The sequence below is a fragment of the Terrapene carolina genome, unplaced genomic scaffold, assembly GCF_002925995.2.
Source record: "Terrapene carolina triunguis isolate 2854851 unplaced genomic scaffold, T_m_triunguis-2.0 Scaffold84, whole genome shotgun sequence".
In the NCBI taxonomy this organism is placed as follows: Eukaryota; Metazoa; Chordata; order Testudines; family Emydidae; genus Terrapene; species Terrapene triunguis.
Genome location: NW_020664435.1, coordinates 43,058,538 through 43,078,160, shown reverse-complemented (window position 1 = coordinate 43,078,160; position 19,623 = coordinate 43,058,538). Strand labels below are relative to the sequence as shown.

Genomic DNA, 19,623 nt, shown 5'->3' with positions numbered 1-19,623 from the left:
CTGCGGAGCTGCCAACAGTGCCTAGGAGCCGGCGAGCTGCAACGAGCTATGTGGGAGGGAGAGTCCCAGCGCGGGAGTGTCCCCGTGTGCGAGTATCCCCGTGTGCAAGCGCCAGGCAGCGTGCGCCGGCGCCTAGAGAGGCAGCGGCGCCCTGGCGCTCCCCGGGGGCTCCGAGAGAGAGGGAGGCTGGAAGCAGCGGGGCTGCGGGCCGGGGAGACAGGGCTGCCCGCGCGAAGTGGGAGAGGGAGTGGGGCAGGGACGCTAGGCGCTCTCCATGGTGCAGATCCGCTCCCTCTTCAACCCCGCGCGTCTCTCGGCCAAACCGGGGGTCACCGTGGCTCTGCTTTTATCCAGCTGGAGCCCTCCGCCCGGGTACCCTGGGGCGGGGGAAGGGCGGCGTGCGCGAGTCACGACTCCCCTCCAGCTGTGGGCTGCTGCTGCCTGGGACCTGCTTTGGCCACGCGCTGGCTCTGTGCAGAGATCAGCTGCGGGCGCTGCGGGACCGGCCCAGGGACGGGGGGAGGCTGGGGTTGATGGGATGCCTTCCTGGTCCTTAGCACAGCCAAACTGGCTCCGGGAGCCGGGCACGCCCCACGCGTGCTGTGTCCAGATAGCTTCCGAGGGGAATGGGGAGAAAGACCCGGCAACTCGAGGGAGGCAGTTGGAGGCTAGAGGTTGGCACAGGGGCAAGCTGAGGAGCACAGAGGAACTGATTCGGGGGAGTCTCCGGGCTGGCGCATGTCTGGCCCTCGGGGGTACCTTGCCTGACGGGGATCACATTTCATTCAAGGCCGGACGGCAGGTGACTGAGGGAGCTGATGTTTTGGCGTCAGTGGGCACTGGTAGAGGGGGGCGGCGGTCTGATCTCAGCCTCCGCCGCCACCGAGGGGCTGGTGGGGGGATGTGCCTAAAATCAGAGAGAACCAACCTCGGGCTCTTTCTATGCCTCCCTGATTCGGTTTATTCCTTTACGTGGGGCCCAGCCCCATGCCCACAGTGTCACGGACACGCAGCTGGAAATGCACGGCCCTTTGTGTGTGGCTCCAGAGAGCGGCTAAAATGTGAGCCGTTTCTGAGCCTGCAATACAGCGAGGCGATAGCCGGAGACAAGGGCTGCAGGATTGTTAATCAGCGGCTCTATTAGCCCAGAAAGGCCATCGGTTTGCAGACCGATGTGTCTCTTCATCTCCCTTTGGTGACAACCCCCAGATCAGCTGGGTAGCCGCCAGCCAAGGCAATGATCTGGAAGGTGGATCGGTCTCGCTCCAGTTCATCACACCCCGTCTGTCTCCTCGGCTCCACGCAGAGGCTGCCGGGGTAAGTCAGTTCAGACTCAGCGCACACCCCATTGTCTGGGCCCGCCCGCGGAGCCGGCCAGAGCAAAGGCTCGCCGCCGTGCTGGGAAGCAGCACGTAGGCGGCCTTTGCGCGACGCCAAGCGAGGCGTCCAGGGGAGCGCGAGAGGCCCGGCGGGAGCCGAGTTACAGGCGTGCAGCTTCTCCGGCCTGGGCCCTGCCGGCAGCGCAGCCGTGCATCCCCCACGCCCTCCGGCCTTCGCAGGCCTGCAGGGGGGCGCCGAGACTGGAGCGCCCAAGTCAAAGGAGTGGCTGCCTGTCAGCGCCCAGCGAGGCGTGGGGCAAGGGAGGAGGGCTCCACACGTCCCCGTACTGCTGCTGAGCACGGAGGGAACGAAGCCAGACGTTCACTGTGGGACTTGGTTGCAAGGGCCTTTGGCTCAGGAGCCCCCTGTCTAAAAGCCACATGCAAACCAGCCTTCACTGGCGTCCTGCGGCTCAGCCTGCACCTGCGGGGCCAGAGGGAGCGCAAGCAGGGGTGTGTAGCCTTCATCTGCCCCAGCCAGGCGCCGCCCGCCTCGGCTGGGATGGAGCAGAGCAAACCTCAGTCCGTACTGAGTATCACCGTCCCTCAGCCCCGCTAGGGTGGCCGCACAGCTCCGCCCTCGTCCCCCCCTTTAAAACCCGCATGTCGAAGGGGCTCCGGGAAAGGGAGCCCTGCCCGCTGGCGCGGCTGCACCAAACAAAGCCGCGCCGGGAAGGCCATAATTGCCGTCATTCATCGCCCGCTGGAGCAGCGCCAAGCGGAGAGACGGGCCCAGGCAGCGCTGGCAAGTCCTGCGCTGTTCGGGTAAGAGGAGCAGCCCCGCTCCCGGGGGGGTTGTTTAGTCCGCGGTGGCCCCTGGTTTTGCAAGTGCCAGGGCCCTTCCTGTGCTCCTGGGCTGGGCGCCTTGTGAAGGAGAACAGGAGGCCAGCCTAGCGCGGAGATGGTGGCTCCCCACAGACCACGCTGGAAATCCCGCCTGGCCGCTGCGTGGCGCGGGCTGGTGGCTCTTCCCAGCTCCAGGCCTTGGTCTGCTTGAGCCCTGCGAGTTCGGTACAACGCTGAGTGGTCTCCTGTGCGCCGCTGGCGACCTAGGGTTGCACTTGCCAGGTGTCCGGTTTTCCACCAGAAAGGCAGTTGAAAAGGGACCCTGGTGGCGGTGCTGACTGGGCAGTTAGAAGTCCGGTCCCCTGGGCTAAGGCAGGCTCCCTGCCTGCCCTGGCTCTGTGGGGTTCCGGGAAGCAGCGTCATATCCTCCCTCCAGCTCCTACGCCTAAGGGCAGCCAGGGGGCTCCAAACACTGCCCCTGCCCCAAGTGCCAGCTCCACAGCACCCATTGGCCAGGAATTGTGGCCAATGGGAGCTGTGGGGGTGGTGCCTGCAGATGGGGCAGTGCGCAGAGTTGCCTGGCTGTGCCTCTGCTTAGGAGCCAGAGGGGGAAACATGACCCTGCTTCTGGGAGCTGCCTGAGGTAAGCATCACCCGGAGCCTGCACCCCTGACTCCCCCCTCCTGCACCCCAACTCCCTGCCCTAGCCCTGATCCCCCTCCTGCCCTCCAAACCTCTTGGACCCAGCCTGGAGTCTCCTCCTACACCCTAAACCCTCATTCCCCCACCCTCATCCCCCATAGCCCTCACCATCTCCTGCATCCCAACCCACTGCCTCAGCCTGGAGCCCTCTCCCACACCCTGAACTCCTCTTTTCTGGCCCTGCCCCGGAACCCGCACACCCAGTCCAGAGCCCATACCCCCTCCCGCACCCCAACCCCCGCCTCAGGCCAGAGCCCCCTCCCGCACCCTGAACTCCTCATTTCTGGCCCCTCCCCAGAGGCCGCACCCCCAGCTGGAGCCCTCACCCCCTCCCGACACCAACCCCCTGAGCCAGCTCAGTGAAAATGAGTGAATGAGGGTGGGGAGAGCGAGTGACAGAGAGAGGGGAGATGGAGTGCGCGGGGGTGGGGCCTCAGAGAAGGGGCAGGGCCTCAGAGGAGGGGCAGGGTGGGGGGCAGGGCAAGGGTGTTTGGTTTTATGTGAGTAGAAAGTTGGCAACCTTACGCAGGGAGCCAGCCTGTGCCTGCACTGAGTGGTTAGAGATGGGCTCTAACAGACCATGCCAAGGACCCAGCACAATAAAACCTCTGTCCCGCACAACCCAACACTTCTGTAACTCTGTGCGGTTATCATAACTTTGCGCCTTAGTGTTGACTGTCCAGGATAAGGACTGTGGCAAACAGGTACCTCTGAGACAGCGCAGAGCTCACAGCCTAGGGATGATCCGCCTTGTGGCAGCTTTTCGGGCATCTCCTTCTTTCCCCATCTCTTTCTAGGTACAGGCACTTGGGCAGTAAAAGTCCATGTTTAGGAGCGTCCTATGGAAAGCCTCTGTCACAGGCCTTCTTTTCCCTGCCCCTCTTGTTACACTAGCACCTTGCATGGCATTGCAGGTGTGAAATTGACAGCCACCAGCTGTTCTCTACATGGGCAATCAACACAGACATGCACCCTAGTTGTTTCCTGAAGTGTTCTCTAGAATCTTCTTGGGAACAGGCCGACCCGCGCTCTGTTCTGCAGGTACATCTCAGGCCCAGCCTTTTAATCCTGCCAGCATGGTAGATAGTTTAAGCAACCCCCCTGTATGTAGGAGACTATGGACAGGGGAGAGGTAGGGTGAAATTGTGTTTAGTCTAATCTGCCCAACATCATGATTTTTCCATCCACTGAGCAAATCTTAGAGAGAACTGGAGTGCGAGCAGGATGGAGATGGTGCCAGCGCTAGAGGCTAAGGCTGATCCTTTGTTGATAGGCCTCACTCACCTAATACTCAGTTCAATGGAGAGTCTTACTGCATCTTGACTTGCACCCACTCCCCTTTTGGTAGACCCGGGTGTTAATCCATTCAGCGGTGCTAATTAATAACATTCTAGGTGTTGGTCTCACTGAAATGCTTTCATCAGTTTAGAGAATAGCCTGACGGGAAAAGAAAGAATATCAGCCCTGTGGTTTCTTTCTGTGAAATAACAGATCTGCTCTGATCCCTTCCAATTTCCAGCTGATGCCCCCATGTAAGGCAATGTGGAGGAAATACCAAGCGGAGTTTCAGTGTAAAGTGACTGCTCTCCTCTCCTCCTGTTTCAATCCACCCCCGCCCACACACCCGTGATTGCACCTCTGCTAGGAGTAATTCAAATGCAGCCAAGCCTGTCCCTGACTTTTGTATTGTTGTTTATTTATTTTGCCATTGTAATAATGAAGAGAGCAATTTTAAGAGGACTTTAAAAATCAAACCCAATGTTTTCTAGCACATTGTACACTGCAGCAATTTAAACATGGTTTTTAATCTTTTAACTACTGTAAAAATATGAAGCACCAATTACAAGTCTATGGAAAGAGGGCTAAATTAGAGTGCCAGAAGTGTCTAAAGATAGTTTGTGCAGAGCTCTACCCTGCTGGTTTTACTCCCACCAGTAATCACTGCAATGGGACACCTGGCCTGAGTAAGGGACCAGGATTCGGCTCTTACACTGCTCAGAATATTGGCCTGGTAAAATCTGCCATTCTTGCCTGGCAGCTTGGAACATGCAGCTGTTAATCACTGTCAATCACAAATGTGAATGTTCCAGTTATCTACATCCTTTCTCTAAAATAATTTCTTTAAAAATAGGAATTTGGGTGAAATTTTGAACAAAGTGGCGGCTACTTTGTACCCAATACACTTCTGGCGGAATTAAGAATGGTCTTTGCATTTTAGGCAGCAATAGACCAATCCACATTTTCCTAGCCACTTCTCAGTCTCTCTGAGATTAAAAGTCCTAAAAATCCAATGCAAATTTAAGAAGGAGAATAAAGCAAACAAGATTTAAGAGTTCAATGTTTAGCCACAAAGCTCAGAGGTAGAAGAGAGGGTTGTGGTTATATTTCCCTGTATATAAACATTTCCAAGGTAAAGAATACACATCCTATATTGTCCTTTAAACACCTCCCCTCAGTAACTTTACTGTAGTTAAAGTCAATAAGAAAATAAATTGATATATAATATACTACCAAACAAAAATTTACATTTGTTTGTATTAAAGGGACACTTGAAACATGCAGATTTGGCCCCAAATTTAGGCATTGTAGACTTAAAACCAAAAGAAATTCTTCTTTGGAATTCTTAAAAAAATCCAGTGAAGTAATTTGTTTTAAAAAAATAGTTTTGTGCTTGTGTGCTAGCATTGTGCGAGTGCATGGGAACCTGAAAACTCAATTGACTAGGAAATGACTATAAACAAAAGAGAAACTGACTAGTCTATTTTGTATAAGATGAGAGAAAGGTAAAAAGGAAAACAATATACAGGAAGTACATTTGTTTTTAAAAATTATTTCAATTTTAGTAATCTAAAGTATATTAATAAGTAACATCAGCAAGATTCTTTTTAAATTTACAATTCTTAACGTGACAGTGTCCCTTTAAAACAGTTTTGGGCTGTAAACTACAATAATTCATATTCACTGTAAACCTGAAATATTAGAGATAATACAAAAAAAAGCATACGGTACAAAATCATAAAAAAAGATTATGCTAATGAAAGCCAAATGGCAGCAGCAGCTAAAACTGCTGGATAAGGCGCCGGCGCAGAGAGGTTTTCCGTAGCAGTTTTCTGTAGTCATAGGGATTATCTTCAGTTTTGCTCTCGTCCAGGGGGCTCTCTGCAACCCTTGACCTAGGGATTAAATGCAGAAGCGCTTTAGAAATTAAAGTCAAAACATTTACTTCAGCAAATACTGCTAATCAACTGCTTAACCTTCACCCTCAGCAAAAACAGCTGCCTTCTCCAGGCCTCTCCCCACTCTGCAGAATAGAGCCGGCATCCCAGAGCAAATACATTTTAGCAGAACAGAGGAATGCTCAAAGAAAACATGTTTTTTCAAAAAAGGGAGGAATTATTAAGTACATAGTAAAAATGTCAGGATAACAGGGAAGGCTTTGGAGGTAATTCTTGCCTATTAGACATTGGATCAGATTGTCAGCTGGTGTAAATCAGGTAGCTCCATTGACATAAATGGAGCTACTCCTGTTCTATACCTGCTGAGGGTCTGTCCCACTGTTTCAGACTGGACACTGCAAAGGTCACAGTTTAGAACCCCGCTCATGGTTTTCAGGTGGCAAATTGCATTTTTGAAAGCTGGTCTTCCATTTAGACAGCAGACCTAATTAATTGAACTGAAGTCATTCCTATGTAATGTGATTAAACATAAAACCATTGTTTGGAAAGTATATATTATTTTGAAATAACTATTGAAATGTCCGGTGAGCTACACTTAGGGGTGCAGTGTAGAGTCTCAAATGGCAACAAACAAGTATAAGCGTTCACTTTCTCTAGGACTAAATTGTACTCGCCTTACTCACACAAGAAGCCCAACTGAAGTGGCCACTGAATGTTGAACTGTAGTTGATACTTAAGTAATAAACCATGAACAGGGGGTAAATTCTGCTCTGTTACACACAGGAGATCTGGAGTTACTCCAGTTACTCCAATACCATGACTGCAGATTAACATCAGAGCAGAGCATAATAATAAGGCATGCATTTTATGCCTTGCACCTGTTTCCACTACATTCAGTGGCAAAAATCTCATTGATTTAAGTGAGAGCACAATCAGGCCCCTAGCCTAGTGGTGCATATCTCAAAAGCATTTTGAGTGAAGAGGCAAAAGGTCACATGCAATTAATGACCTGAAAAATCTATGTAGGAAGAAGGCTGATGAACCAGGTTTTCCCTTCAGGATTTTCCCTTGCTTGTCTGTCATACTGGTATCAAGCAGAGGCTGTAGGGGCATGTGTTGGTTCAGTGCAATAGGAAAAAAAAGAAGTTGTCAAGAACCAGGTTTCTCAGCTCCAAAAGTCAGGCTAAAAGTCTGGCCTAGAGCCACACAATCCTAACTGAAACAGAAATTTAACTTTTAGATTTTGCTTTAGTTTGGCAAAAAGTTTGAGATCCAAAGATGTACAGCAAGGAGGTCTGTCCACCTTATCTAGAGCTGTGGAGGCAGAACAAAATTGGCAGGTTCTTCAGCAAAATGGCTGTATGGCTGAGATTGCCTTGCCAGAGTTCTGCTCCCCAAATTGTAAGCAGGCTGAAGACTGTTTGTACTGTCTTTGGACCTTATTTTGAAGAAAGGAATTTTTCAGCTAAGCATATATACATTTTTTTAATTCCTAGAATTATTATTTTACAAGATTTCGTAAAAAATAATTAATTGATTTATAGCTAGTTTGAATGCATATACTGTACTTTTGTCTTCAGTATGAAATGTACAAAAATAAGTTTGCATCCATAACTTTTTAAAGTAGGTTACACAGCATTTCTTTTGTTCCTACTATTATTTGGTATTCCTTACCCTTCAGTAATAGTTAAAGATGAATCTCTGAGTTCCACTGGTGGCCTCTTTTCTCTTGTGCTAGAATTACTATCATTTGAGATGGAATCACTTGATGAAATTTCTTGGTAATAGAAATCTTCTAAATCTAGCACCTTGCCCAAACTGTAAATACATAAAAGTTCTAAATCACCAATTCTGTTTTGCAACATTTTCCCAGCGAAAATAAAGTAATGAATCACAACCTTCATTTTCCTTATCAGCCAATATCTGAGGACTTTTGATATGTTGACTGTGGTAGAAAATTATATAAGCACAAAACTCTGGTCCTGGAAATGTAACTAATAAAAATGCAGATGGTTATAATTTTGAACTAATAATTTAGGGTTGAATCTACCAGCAAATATATAATCACATACCAAGTACTTTGTAGAATCAGCTTTTATATCTGTGCATGCATGAGTTGTGGCTGATTTTGTTAAGATGTATCAATGTGCACCTGCATATCTCAAGGCAGTTCTGAGATTTAGAGATCTAAGGTTACTGGACAGTTTTCAGCAATGCCATTCTTAATGATATAATTAAGACTCTGTTAGTACTTCCATTATAATCACCTGTTTTCAGGGATTTATTCTTTGACCACAAAAATGTACTCTAGGACACGATTTAATAGGCTGTGTTCAGCTAGTTCAAGAGATTCAAATTCAAGCTCTAGAATTTAGGGATATCAGTAGATTTGTGACACTCTCTGGAGGACTTTGGGCTTAGAAATGAATGGATTACATTGATCCATAAGTAACAAGAAGATAATCATCTGTGTATTTAACACTTTCAGATCATGGGTGACAAAGCAGAAAACTGCTAGGGAATTGGATTTTTCAGGCAATTTGCAAAGTGACACAGGGACTTTCTTTCAATGTCACCTATTTATATATCTTGCTCAAGCTATTTATTTATCTGAAAGTTATTACCCATTGGAAAGGTTTTGTAACATACAGTATATGAAATGAGTTGCCAACCTCAGTACACATCCTAGTGGCCAGGATGGTATTATTCAGCACTCTTCTTGCCAGTCTCAGCAGGTAGACAAAGGATTGAATGGACCTAGAGAGTAATTTCTCCAGGTCAAAAGTGTGTCATGTTATTGGGATGATATGGAAAAAATGCATGGCTTCTTCACAGGCTATTCCTTTGCTGTGTACAGAGGCCTTTAGTTTCTAGAGCTGTCAGTCCATCCTCTAGCAAGCCCAAGAATTCTCTTTAAATAAGTTAATATTTAAGAAATGGAAATTTCGTGTAGAGAATATTAGAAAGGACTACTGGGCATCTAGCAGGCCGAAACTTACAGCATCTAGCAGAATGGGACGCTGTTACTGAAAGGGGTCTCAGATACTACTTTAATATAAATAATAATAACAAATAGTATATCAGTGTATTGTTGGAGACTGTATATATGAGAGAGAGCACAAACATTCTTTGCATGCATTGCTTCAGGATGCCTAAGGAAACACACTGTTTGAAAACCACAAAGTTTAAAATGACTAGGAAAAAAAAGTCCTAAGGGTGACTTGAAAGACACTGGGCAGTATTCTTCTTTCACACCTGGTGTAAATCAGAAGTAATTCCATTGAATCCAGTAGCAATAGTGGTATAAAACTGGTATAAGTGAGAAGAAATTCAGGTCCAATGAGTGAATTTCTTGTCCAGACATGAACTGGTCAAATAACTCACCAGAAGAGGAGCTGACTGGGAGAAACCCTATATTTGGAAATTTCCCAAGATCCAACTGGCACCACAAGCAGATCTGTGATCTAGAATTGACAGTGTCATGTGGGGACACAGACATAAATTAAACCAGAAATGCATAATGGGGCCATTGAGTGAAGAGCTCAGCCTCAAAATACAAAAACTAAACTTACTGCTACACCAAATGGGTCATCCAACATGCAACGTAACTAGTGGCTGAAATACAGCTGAATGCAAGACTGAGCTTAAACGTGGTTGCATTTTATTGATTGTAAAGGTGTATGCAGTTCCTGCATGCTACCTTGTGGCTCAGTGTGCAGGTGTGCACCACCTTAGTTTCCCCAAGTCGAGCAGCAATAGATTCACTTTAACTGCCCAGCCAAGAAGAAACCAACACATATTAACACAATACCATGTCCCCTTTTTAATCAGACTTCAGGACAGGAACCATTGTAACAAACAGTTCATCAGGACTGTAGATCAAGGCTCCCAAGCCGACAGTCTATGCCCAAGTCTGTGAGTCAGTTTAGGCTTGTCTCATAGTGCCTCAGAGAGTAACTACCACCCCATTGCAGCCTGCCTGGCTTCTATTCCCTCTCTCTCCCGTGCTCCACTTCCTGTTCCTGTTTGTATGGGTCAGTCTCCAGGGGGACAGGGCCTCCTTGATTATCCCCAGGCTGCAAGCTGTAGCCTCCAGCCTGACTCTTAAAGGGGAGTACCCTTTTTTACCATACATTCTCTCAAATATATATTTGCTGGTTTAGATGTATTCTATATGAAGTTTGCATCCTGCAGCTTCAGCTGCAGATTGATGTTTCCAATCATGTGGGGTATTGAGTGTCTCGTGCAAGGTGTTGTGTCCCCATTTCCCACTGCCTTCAATGAGAGCTGAGGGCATTAAGCATCACACAGGACTGAGCCTTATGAATAGGCCACCGCCACCATGCTACTATATATCAAATAAAGGAACAGCTAAGGCCAGGTCTGCACTATAGACTTCTGCTGACAGAGGTACTTCGGTCTGGGGTGTGAAGAGATATGATCCCTGAGACTGACCAGCAGAAGCCCTTATTCTAATTTTCTGGTAGAGCTTGTTTGCCTTACGGTGGGTGGTTTTACTATACCAGTACAAAGCACAGCTTTGCTGGTATAGCTGTGTCCAACCTAGGACTGCTTTGCCAGTATAGTCTACCAGTATTCCGATACTGGTGAAGTGCTCCTAGTATAGATGTAGCCTAAGAAGCATATTCAGGAGTGCATGGTCACAGGGAAGCAGCACAAAAAGCATTAAGTACAGGTCTATATATGGGGCAAAGCTGTGGGTTTAATCTTTGCCAGAAGCTATGTGCTGAATATTTGCCAGAACCATAGAGAGATCTGCATATATATAGCTCCAAGAAAATATATGCATGTGGATATCCACCAAAGCATTTCAATTACACAGTGAGAAAAGCTTTACTATTGAATTGGCAGTGGGCATTTTGGTTTTCTTACTTCTTATGAATATATAAACTGTTTCTGTTTGTGGTTTTTATATTTCCAGGTGGTTGTTTCTCAGAAGGGGAGCACCATCCTTCCTTGGATTTTTGCTAATGAAGTGACTGGTTGCTCACCTGTTTTGAACTGGAATTTTAAGCACCCTCAATTATTTCTTTGATTTAGAATGGTCTTTGTGCTGGACTGTGTCTTCGTTTATTATTATGCTTGTATTGCCATTGCAAAAGACTCATGTACAAGTAAAAACATTTGACCAAATTCTATAATGTATTTTGTTCTTTACAATGGTATAATTTTACCTTGCAAATCGTACCTCTCTGTGTACCATCAAATAACTATATCCTTTTCTTAACTCTTGGTTTTACTTTGTTGACAGTGCAGCTTAACACTGTTTCTGGAGCATTATAACAATTACCATGGGATAAGTAAATAGAGAAGAAAAAATTACCTGTTTTTTCTTGGTTTCCGTTTTTCTTCTTGGATTGATTTCTAAGAAAACATCAAGCAATTTTAAAAAAATTGCATCACTTTTTTTTAACACTGGAGCATTTTTACGCAAAGGTCCAATACATGGGCATGTTAAATATGAGACTTTCCTATAATTCTTACTAAGAAAAATATGTAGAACATAATTTGTCAAGCAAAAAAAAAAGTATGTGCTGTAGCAATTTTTAATAATCTTTGTGCTTGTTTATCTGTATAAGAAAATGCCGCTAGTACTGGTAACTATACTGTACACAAATAAAATAAACTAATCAGAAGAAGGAGGGGAATATCAAACTTCCAAATCCTATATCTGCTTTAATAAAACTGACAAACACTGTCCAATTTAGGCAGACTTTTATATATGCTATGCCAGTTTATATGGATATTAGCTATTCACTGTGAGGAGGCCCAAACTCATTCTCAACAAATGGTTTTACAAAAGGCAGCTCATGCCAGCCCAACCTGATTTCTTTCTTTAAGAAAATAACTCGGGATTTTTTAGACAAAGGAAACGCAGTAGATCTAATCAACCTGGATTTCAGTAAGGCATTTGACACAGTTCCACATGGGAAATTATTAGTTCAACTGGAGAAGATGGGGATAAGGTGGATAAGGAACTGGTTAAAGGGGAGACTACAAACAGGTCATACTGAAAGGTGAACTCACAGGCTGGGGGGAGGTTACTAATGGGGTTCCTCAGGGATCGGTCATTAATGACAGTGGCACATAAAGTCGGAGTGTGCCAGTAAAATTTGCGGATGACATAAAGTTGGGAGATATTGCATATAAGGAGGAGGTCCAGAATATCATACAAAAAGATCTGGATGACCTTGAAAACTGGAATAATAGAAATGGGATGAAATTTAATAGTGCAAGTTCATGAACTTAGGGACTAACAACAAGAATTTTTGCTGCAAGCTGGGGACATATCTGTTGGAAGGGACAGAGGAGGAGGAAGACCTGGGTGTATTGGTTGATCACAGGATGACTATGAGCTGCCAATGTGATGAGGCCGTGAAACAGGCTAATGTAGTCCAAGGTCCATCAGGTGAGGTATTTCAGTAGAGATAAAGACATGTTATTACCATTATACAAGGCACGGTGAAACCTCATCTTGACTACTGTGTGCAGTTCTGGTCTCCCGCATTTAAGAAAGATAAATGTAAAGCGGAACAGATGCAGAGAAGGGCTACTAGGAGGAAACCTACGTCATGATAGGAGACTCAAGGAGTTTGGCTTGTTTAGCCTAACCAAAAGAAGGCTGAGGGGAGATATGATTGCTCTCTATAAATACATCAGAGGGATAAATACCAGGGAGGGAGAGGTGTTATTTAAGCTAATCGCCGAAGTGGACACAAGAACAAAGGGATATAAACTGGCCATCAAGAAGTTTAGGTTTGAAATTAGATAAAGGTTTCTAACAATCAGAGGAGCGAAGTTCTGGAACAGCCTTCCGAGGGAAGCAGTGGGGACAAAAATCCAAAATGACTTCAAGACAGAGCTTGATAAGTTTATGGAGGGAATTGTATGATGAGACTGCCTATAATGGCATGTGGCCCATGTGACTGCTACTATCAAATATCCCCAATGGCCAGAGATGGGACGCTAGATGGGGAGGGCTCTGAGTTACTACAGAGAATTCTTTCCCAGGTGTCTGGCTGGTGGGTCTTGCCCAGATGTTCAGGGACCAACTGACCACCATATTTGGGGTCAGGAAGGAATTTTGCCCCAGTTCAGATTGGCAAAGACCCTCAGGTTTTTTCGCCTTCCTCTGCACCTTGGAGATGGATCACTTCCAGGTTTTAACTAGAGTAAATGGTGGATTCTTTGTAACCTGAAGTCTTTAAATCATGATTTGAGAACTTCAGTAACTCAGCCAGAGGTTATGGGTCTACTAAAGGAGTGGGTAGGTGAGGTTCTGTGGCCTGCAATGTGCAGGAGGTCAGACTAGGTGATCACAATTGTCCCGTCAGGCCTTGAAGTCCGAGTCTAAATTCAATGGGAGTTTTGTCACTGGCTTTACAGAAAAAACTGGACTGGGTCCATATATTATAAGCAGTGTACTCTGCTGAAATATGTTACCATTGGGATACATACCCTCCAAAGATGCAGAGGAGTGAGAGTTATTTGAGAATGTGAATAATTTCTAATCTATAATAGATTTCTCTGTTTTCAGAGAAAGCAATGCTATGCCGCAGCATTTAGAACAGCAAGACTCTTCAAAAGTAATATATTTTAAAGTTTAGAATGGACCTAATTTTGAACTTTCTTATACTGATATAAATCAATAGTAATTCCATGAAAGCTAGCGAATTACACTGGTTTAAAACCAGTGTGAAAAGAAAATCAGGATCCTTTCCTATAACCACCATATTTAGGGTACTGCAACTGATATAGCATAGATCAGTGGTGGGCAACCTGCAGCCCGTCAGGGTAATCCGCTGGCAGACCGCGAGACAGTTTGTTTACATTGACCGTCCACAGGCACGGCTGCCCGCAGCTCCCAGTGGCTGCGGTTCACCGTTCCTGGCCAATGGGAGCTGTGGGAAGCGGATTACCTTGACAGGCTGTGTGTGGCCCACACGCCCCAGGTTGCCCACCACTGGCATAGATTCTTGAGTTCATAACCAAGTACAAAAAGATAGCTTTCCTTTTAATGTGATAGGATGACTATAAATAAATATAGCTATTGTCCCCTTACTAGCATTGTAAAAATCAATGGGCCATATTCTGCACTCATTTACACCTGTGCAACACTCTGCACTTCTGTGGGGTTGCATGGAGATAAGTGAAGGCGGAATGTGGCTTGTTAATTAATTAATACTGAGAACACTGTGTGAGATATGTACCAGTTCGTGTTGTTGTCCCCACTTTTACAGACGGGGACTGTGAGGCAGAGTGAGTCAGAGCAAAATTTTCAAGGACATCCACCAATATTGTAGGTAGAGCTGGTTGGAAATCATTTTCAGTATTTCAATTATTTTTGTCCCAAGTTGAGAGGAAAAGCCCAAATTTCAAAATTTTTGCAGAACAAAATTATGGAAGAAAAAATGTTTGCTTGCGTTGAAAGATTTCATTCTCATATATTCAAAATGTTTCATTTAGATTTCAATCCTTTTTATTTTATATAGAAAACAAGTAAGTACACCTCTACCTTGATATAACGCTGTCCTCAGGAGCCAAAAAATCTTACCGTGTTATAGGTGAAACCGCGTTATATCAAACTTGCTTTGATCCACTGGAGTGCGCAGCCCCACCCCCCGGAGCACTACTTTACTGCGTTATATCCAAATTCGTGTTATATCGGGTCACGTTATATCGGGGTAGAGGTGTATATTTTGAAATGAAAAGTTGTTTCAAAACAAAACAATTAAAACTTTTCATTCCAAACATGTCTAAATGGGACATTTTCTAAATGTTTTCCCCCAATTATTTAAAATGAAATGTCATCAAAATGATAACGTGAAAAAATTTGGTTTAATCAAAATGACATTTTCTTTTGATGAAATTTTTCAACCAGCTCTAATTTTTGCATGTCCAGTTTGAGACACCTAGAGTGGGCCTACACTGCAGTTAGACACCTGTGGCTGGCCCATGCCAGCTGACTTGGGCTGTTTAATTGTGGTGTAGATGTTTGGGCTCAAACTGCAGCCCGAACTCTGGGACCTTCCCACCTTGCAGGGTCCTAGAGCATGGGCTCCATCCAAGGCCCAAAGATCTAGACTGCTGGGCCTTAAACTTTGCCACTGTATCCAATGTCAGCAAGAGAGGCTCACTCACTCTTGAAAAATAAACAATTGACTGACAATAATGTTAATTCATGTTTTGAAAACTACTACTGAAAACTAGGTTCAAAGATGCCCAGTTTTTGCTGATACCAAGTCAGACACATAACAAATGAGTTTTCATAAAGTACCAAGATTCTTCACCTAACTGTTTGATCTTTGCTTTGTGGATACACTTTGCACCAATAACACATTTACTTTAAGATGTTAATTTCTTCACATAAAATTCCAAATACAGAATTCTGTGTTACGCTTTACATTTAAAAGTCCTAAACCTCACAAGACTTGTTTTCCAGGAAACAGGTCCTATTCAACATATGCCCATCTCTATTTCAAAATATGAATGTTTCAGTGATAACTTCTTTTATCCTGCTCCTTTGTAATAATTTCCACTGAGAGGGGGCCAATTGTGACAGTCAGTTTAATCAACTGTACTCTTACCTGATGTTAAAATAGGCCAGTGAGATACATATGCCTCTAACAAATGTACTTAATTGCTCTCTTTATAGGAACCTTCTGAACTGCTTTTTAAATGTCCCTCTTTCTGCTCACCTGCTTGCCTTTTTCAGTGTTGAATGGCATTACAGTCAAGAGTGGAAAGCAGACACTGATATCTGAATTTGGACCAAAAGCTTTACATGGAGGCAGTCAAATCCATTAGTTTACTGAGCTGCTTGTCTTCTCCAGTTCCTTCAAAACAGTGATCTGACATTTGGTAAAGGGAGCTGTATACCAACACTGCATATTTTAATATTTGCTCTCTAGGCAAGATCAGACTCTAAATATATTACAGTGATGGCAGTCATTATAAATACCTAGATAGACAGGTCACATAAATACTTCACCCACCTTGTCTGTCTGTCTAGGTAATATCTTATTACCTCACCGACCCTGTCTAACATCCGGGGACCAACATGACTACAACACTGCATACAACAATAATAGAAAGAGTAAGTGTGAATCTTGGGTTGTCTGAAATCTGGCTATGGATTTGAATTTTGTGGCCCATCAGTTTTTACTGGAAGGGAGTGTCTTCTGCCCACTGTAAAGGATAGGCTGGACAAGATATGCCTGGCAGGTTTTGCCCACAAAAGTTAGTCAAGCTTACATGTATTAGAGTATAGTATGTGGAGTCTTCAGGATTATTTAAAGTTTTGGGTTTCCGCGGTCTCCTTGGGGGTCGCTGTAGGGGATGAAAGTCCTCTGATTTGGTGGCAACTGTAAAAAAGAGCAAGAGACACTCATGTTTATTTGTTCACAGGATGAGTGTGCGTCATAAATGTCTCTCTTGTTATGTTTTTATCTGACAATGAAAAAACACTTTCAGCTACTTTTAACACTTAAAAAAAAGTGTTTTGGACAGTTCCAGGACCATGCTTGGAAGAAATGTAGATCTGTTAAACCCACCTTCAACAATGCCCATGAACACAGATCACATAGAAATTGCCATGTTGGAACAGATCAATGGTCCATCTAGTATGGAATGCTCCTTCTGACACAGGCTAATGCTGGATGTTTCAAGGAAAGGTGCTGGGAGCCAATGATCAGGTATTTCTCTGTGCCCTTTGTCCTTTTCCCTGTCCTGTATGGAAACTTGTCCATTTAATTCCTTATAGCTAAGGCTGTGACTTTGTCACTGAGGTCACAGATTCCGTGACTTTCCATGACCCCCCTGACTTCTGCAGCGGCCGGTGTGGCTGGCTCCAGGGCTGCCTGAGCAGCTTAGACAGCCCCTGGGCCAATTGCACTGGCTGCCGCTGGGGCAGTCTCAGTCCACCGCCTCCCCCACCCCCCAGCAGCAGCAGGAGGAGTTTGGGTGGGGAGCTCAGGGCTGGGGGTTGGGGTGTGGGAGGGGGTGAGGGTTCTGGGTGGTGCTTACCTTGGGGGGACTCCTCAGAAGCGGCAACATGTCCCTCCCTTTCAGCTCCTAGCTCCGCGCGCTGCTTCTGCCCGCAGGCACCGTGCCCGCAGTTCCCATTGGCCGCGGTTCCCGGTCAATGGCAGCTGCAGAGCTGGCAGTGCGTGGACCTAGGAGCTTAGGGAGGGACATGTCGTTGCTCCCAAGGAGCTGGGTAGGGAGCCTGCCAATCCCACCAACTCCCACCCCCCAGCACCTGCGGGGGGCCCCAGGATTCTCCCACCCGAGCACCCGCGGTGCGCCCTGGACCGCCCCCCCGAGCACCGGCGCCCCCCCCCCGGACCATCTCCCCTGAGCACCTGCACCCCTCCCTACACACCTGTGGCATCCCCCGGGCCACCCCCCAGCGCACTCGCGGCCCAGGCTGCCACCCTCCCAGCACCTGCAGCACCCCCCGGGCCATCCCCCTGCGAGCACCCCCCCCCCAGATTTAGTCAGGGATATAGTACAAGTCATGGACAGGTTACTTGCTGTGAATTTTTGTTTACTGCCTATGACCCGTCCATGACTTTTACTAAAAATACACATGACTAAAACATAGCCTAACTTCTAGCCACTGTTTAAGTGCTCAGATTTTTTAGTGTCCTAGTTGGGCGCATTTATCTGTAGATTCAACTGCAATCTCATCTTCCAATCTCCTTAATTATCTGTCGCTTAATCTAGTATAATTGAAAATATAGCTAACGGGGATCTGGTTTATTTCACCTCACTGAACAATGGCTTTCCATTCCTTTATCACATACTAAAGTCACGGCTCCCTGTAGTTGTAGCCTGTACCTTACAGGCATTCGCAAGAAATTGAACATTGGTTGGCAAGTAGAAATCATGAGAATGAGAATCAGGCCTAATGTCTTTATTTGTGTTATGCACATTTCTCTTTTATATGAAACCAAACACCTCTAAAGACTTATTCACATATGCTACTGAAAAGCCAGTAACATATAAACATGTCCTCCACTGAATGAGATATTGCTAATGCCAGGAGTCCCGTTTTTTACCTATTAAAAGGTTGATTCTTGGAGACAAGAAAAGAGCAGAATTTACACTTGTTAATGATTTTAAATGTAAGAAGTGAGCAACCCTGCATGAAAAAAAATGTTACTTCCAGAACTGTAAAAGCATAAGAAATATCGTCAGACATTTATCTTATCTCATTCTCCAGTCTTTCCACCAATGTGAATATGACCAGAGCAACATGCGCCATATTTAATGGAAAATATTACAGATAGAGCTGGTCAGAATATTTTTTAACAAAATGTATTTTCATCAAAAGATGCTGTTTTGTCAAAACCAAAACTTTGCCAGGAGGGATCGGTTTTGACAAAGATTTTGATGGGAAGATTTCCGAGTTCCAGGGCACGGGAGAGACTTCTAAAATCAAAAACTGGCCCTTTTTGTTCCAAAAATGGACATTTTTCACACATTTCTGTTTCATGAAAACATTCAAAAGATTTTGTTTTCATTCCAATGCAGAATGAAACCAAATTTGTAAACACTGAAAGTTGTCATAAAACAGAATTGTCATCCCCTGGCCTGCTCTGATTTCAGAGTTAGATATTGGCATCTGAGCTACACTGGTTGGTAAATATGAAACAAAATAGAAAATAAAAGCTCTCTGGACATCCTGAAATTGCTTCATGAAAAGCACACAGCTTTTATATTGACTCTTCTGTACTGAAGGGTAGTAAGTATTAATACCCATTGAGGTCCTGCACACCCAATCTAAACACTCACATGCACAATGTGCATCATGGAAGATTAATCCAAAAGCTATGTCAAGGCCAGATCATTTCCTTGGTTGTGTGCAAAGAAGAACCCTCTGTGGATCATAGTCTCTTCACATGGAAAGGGAGAGCCAGGCACCTCTACATCAGTGTTCCCTTTCCTTTAAACCCATGGAGGACTCTGTGGTTGTGGGGAACCAGGAGTATACAGGGAGTGGCTGAGGCAGGAGATGAGCATCATCCCCCCTGTGCTCAGCATCAACACCAGAGGAAAGTTAATGAAGACAGTGACAGCTGTGGAGCTTCCTTCACACTGGGATGCCCCCAGGATAGACACTGCTGAGGAGCCTGTAGCAGTGAAGCTGTGTTGGTGCCCTGTTAACAGGGAGCAGGGCAAAGCCAAGGGATAATGTGAGAGTACAGGATCTCTGCACCAGGGCCGGCTCCAGGCACCAGGCACCCAAGCTGGTGCTTGGGGCGGCACCTGGAAGGGGGCGGCGGCGCGGCGCTCTGGCCGCCGGAGGGGGGGAGAGCCGAGCCCCAGCTGGGGCTCGCCGCCCTCCCCCCAGGGCTCCGGCCGCCCTCCTCCCCGGCGCCCTGCCCCCGGCGCTCTGGCCGCCGGGGGGGAAGAGCCGAGCCCCAGCCGGGGCTCGCTGCCCTGCTCCCGGCGCTCTGGCCGCCGGGAGGGAGAGCCGAGTCCCCGCCGGTGCTCTGGCCGCCCTCCCCCCCGGCGCTCTGGCCGCCGGGGGGGGGAGAGCCGAGCCCCAGCCG

General features: G+C 46.1%; 1 protein-coding gene across 1 annotated transcript in view; it reads right to left on the bottom strand.

The window, feature by feature from the left end:
* Positions 1-5,925: 5,925 nt before the first annotated feature.
* The window catches only part of MYO3A (myosin IIIA), a 187,696-nt gene continuing 173,998 nt past the window's right edge, over positions 5,926-19,623 (bottom strand). Inside the window, exons 33-36 of the mRNA XM_024208648.1 lie at positions 16,319-16,428; positions 11,388-11,428; positions 7,718-7,861; positions 5,926-6,040 (exon numbers count right to left, since the gene is read on the bottom strand). Coding sequence (XP_024064416.1) covers positions 5,926-6,040; positions 7,718-7,861; positions 11,388-11,428; positions 16,319-16,428 — 410 coding nt within the window. The remainder of the gene's footprint in view (positions 6,041-7,717; positions 7,862-11,387; positions 11,429-16,318; positions 16,429-19,623) is intronic.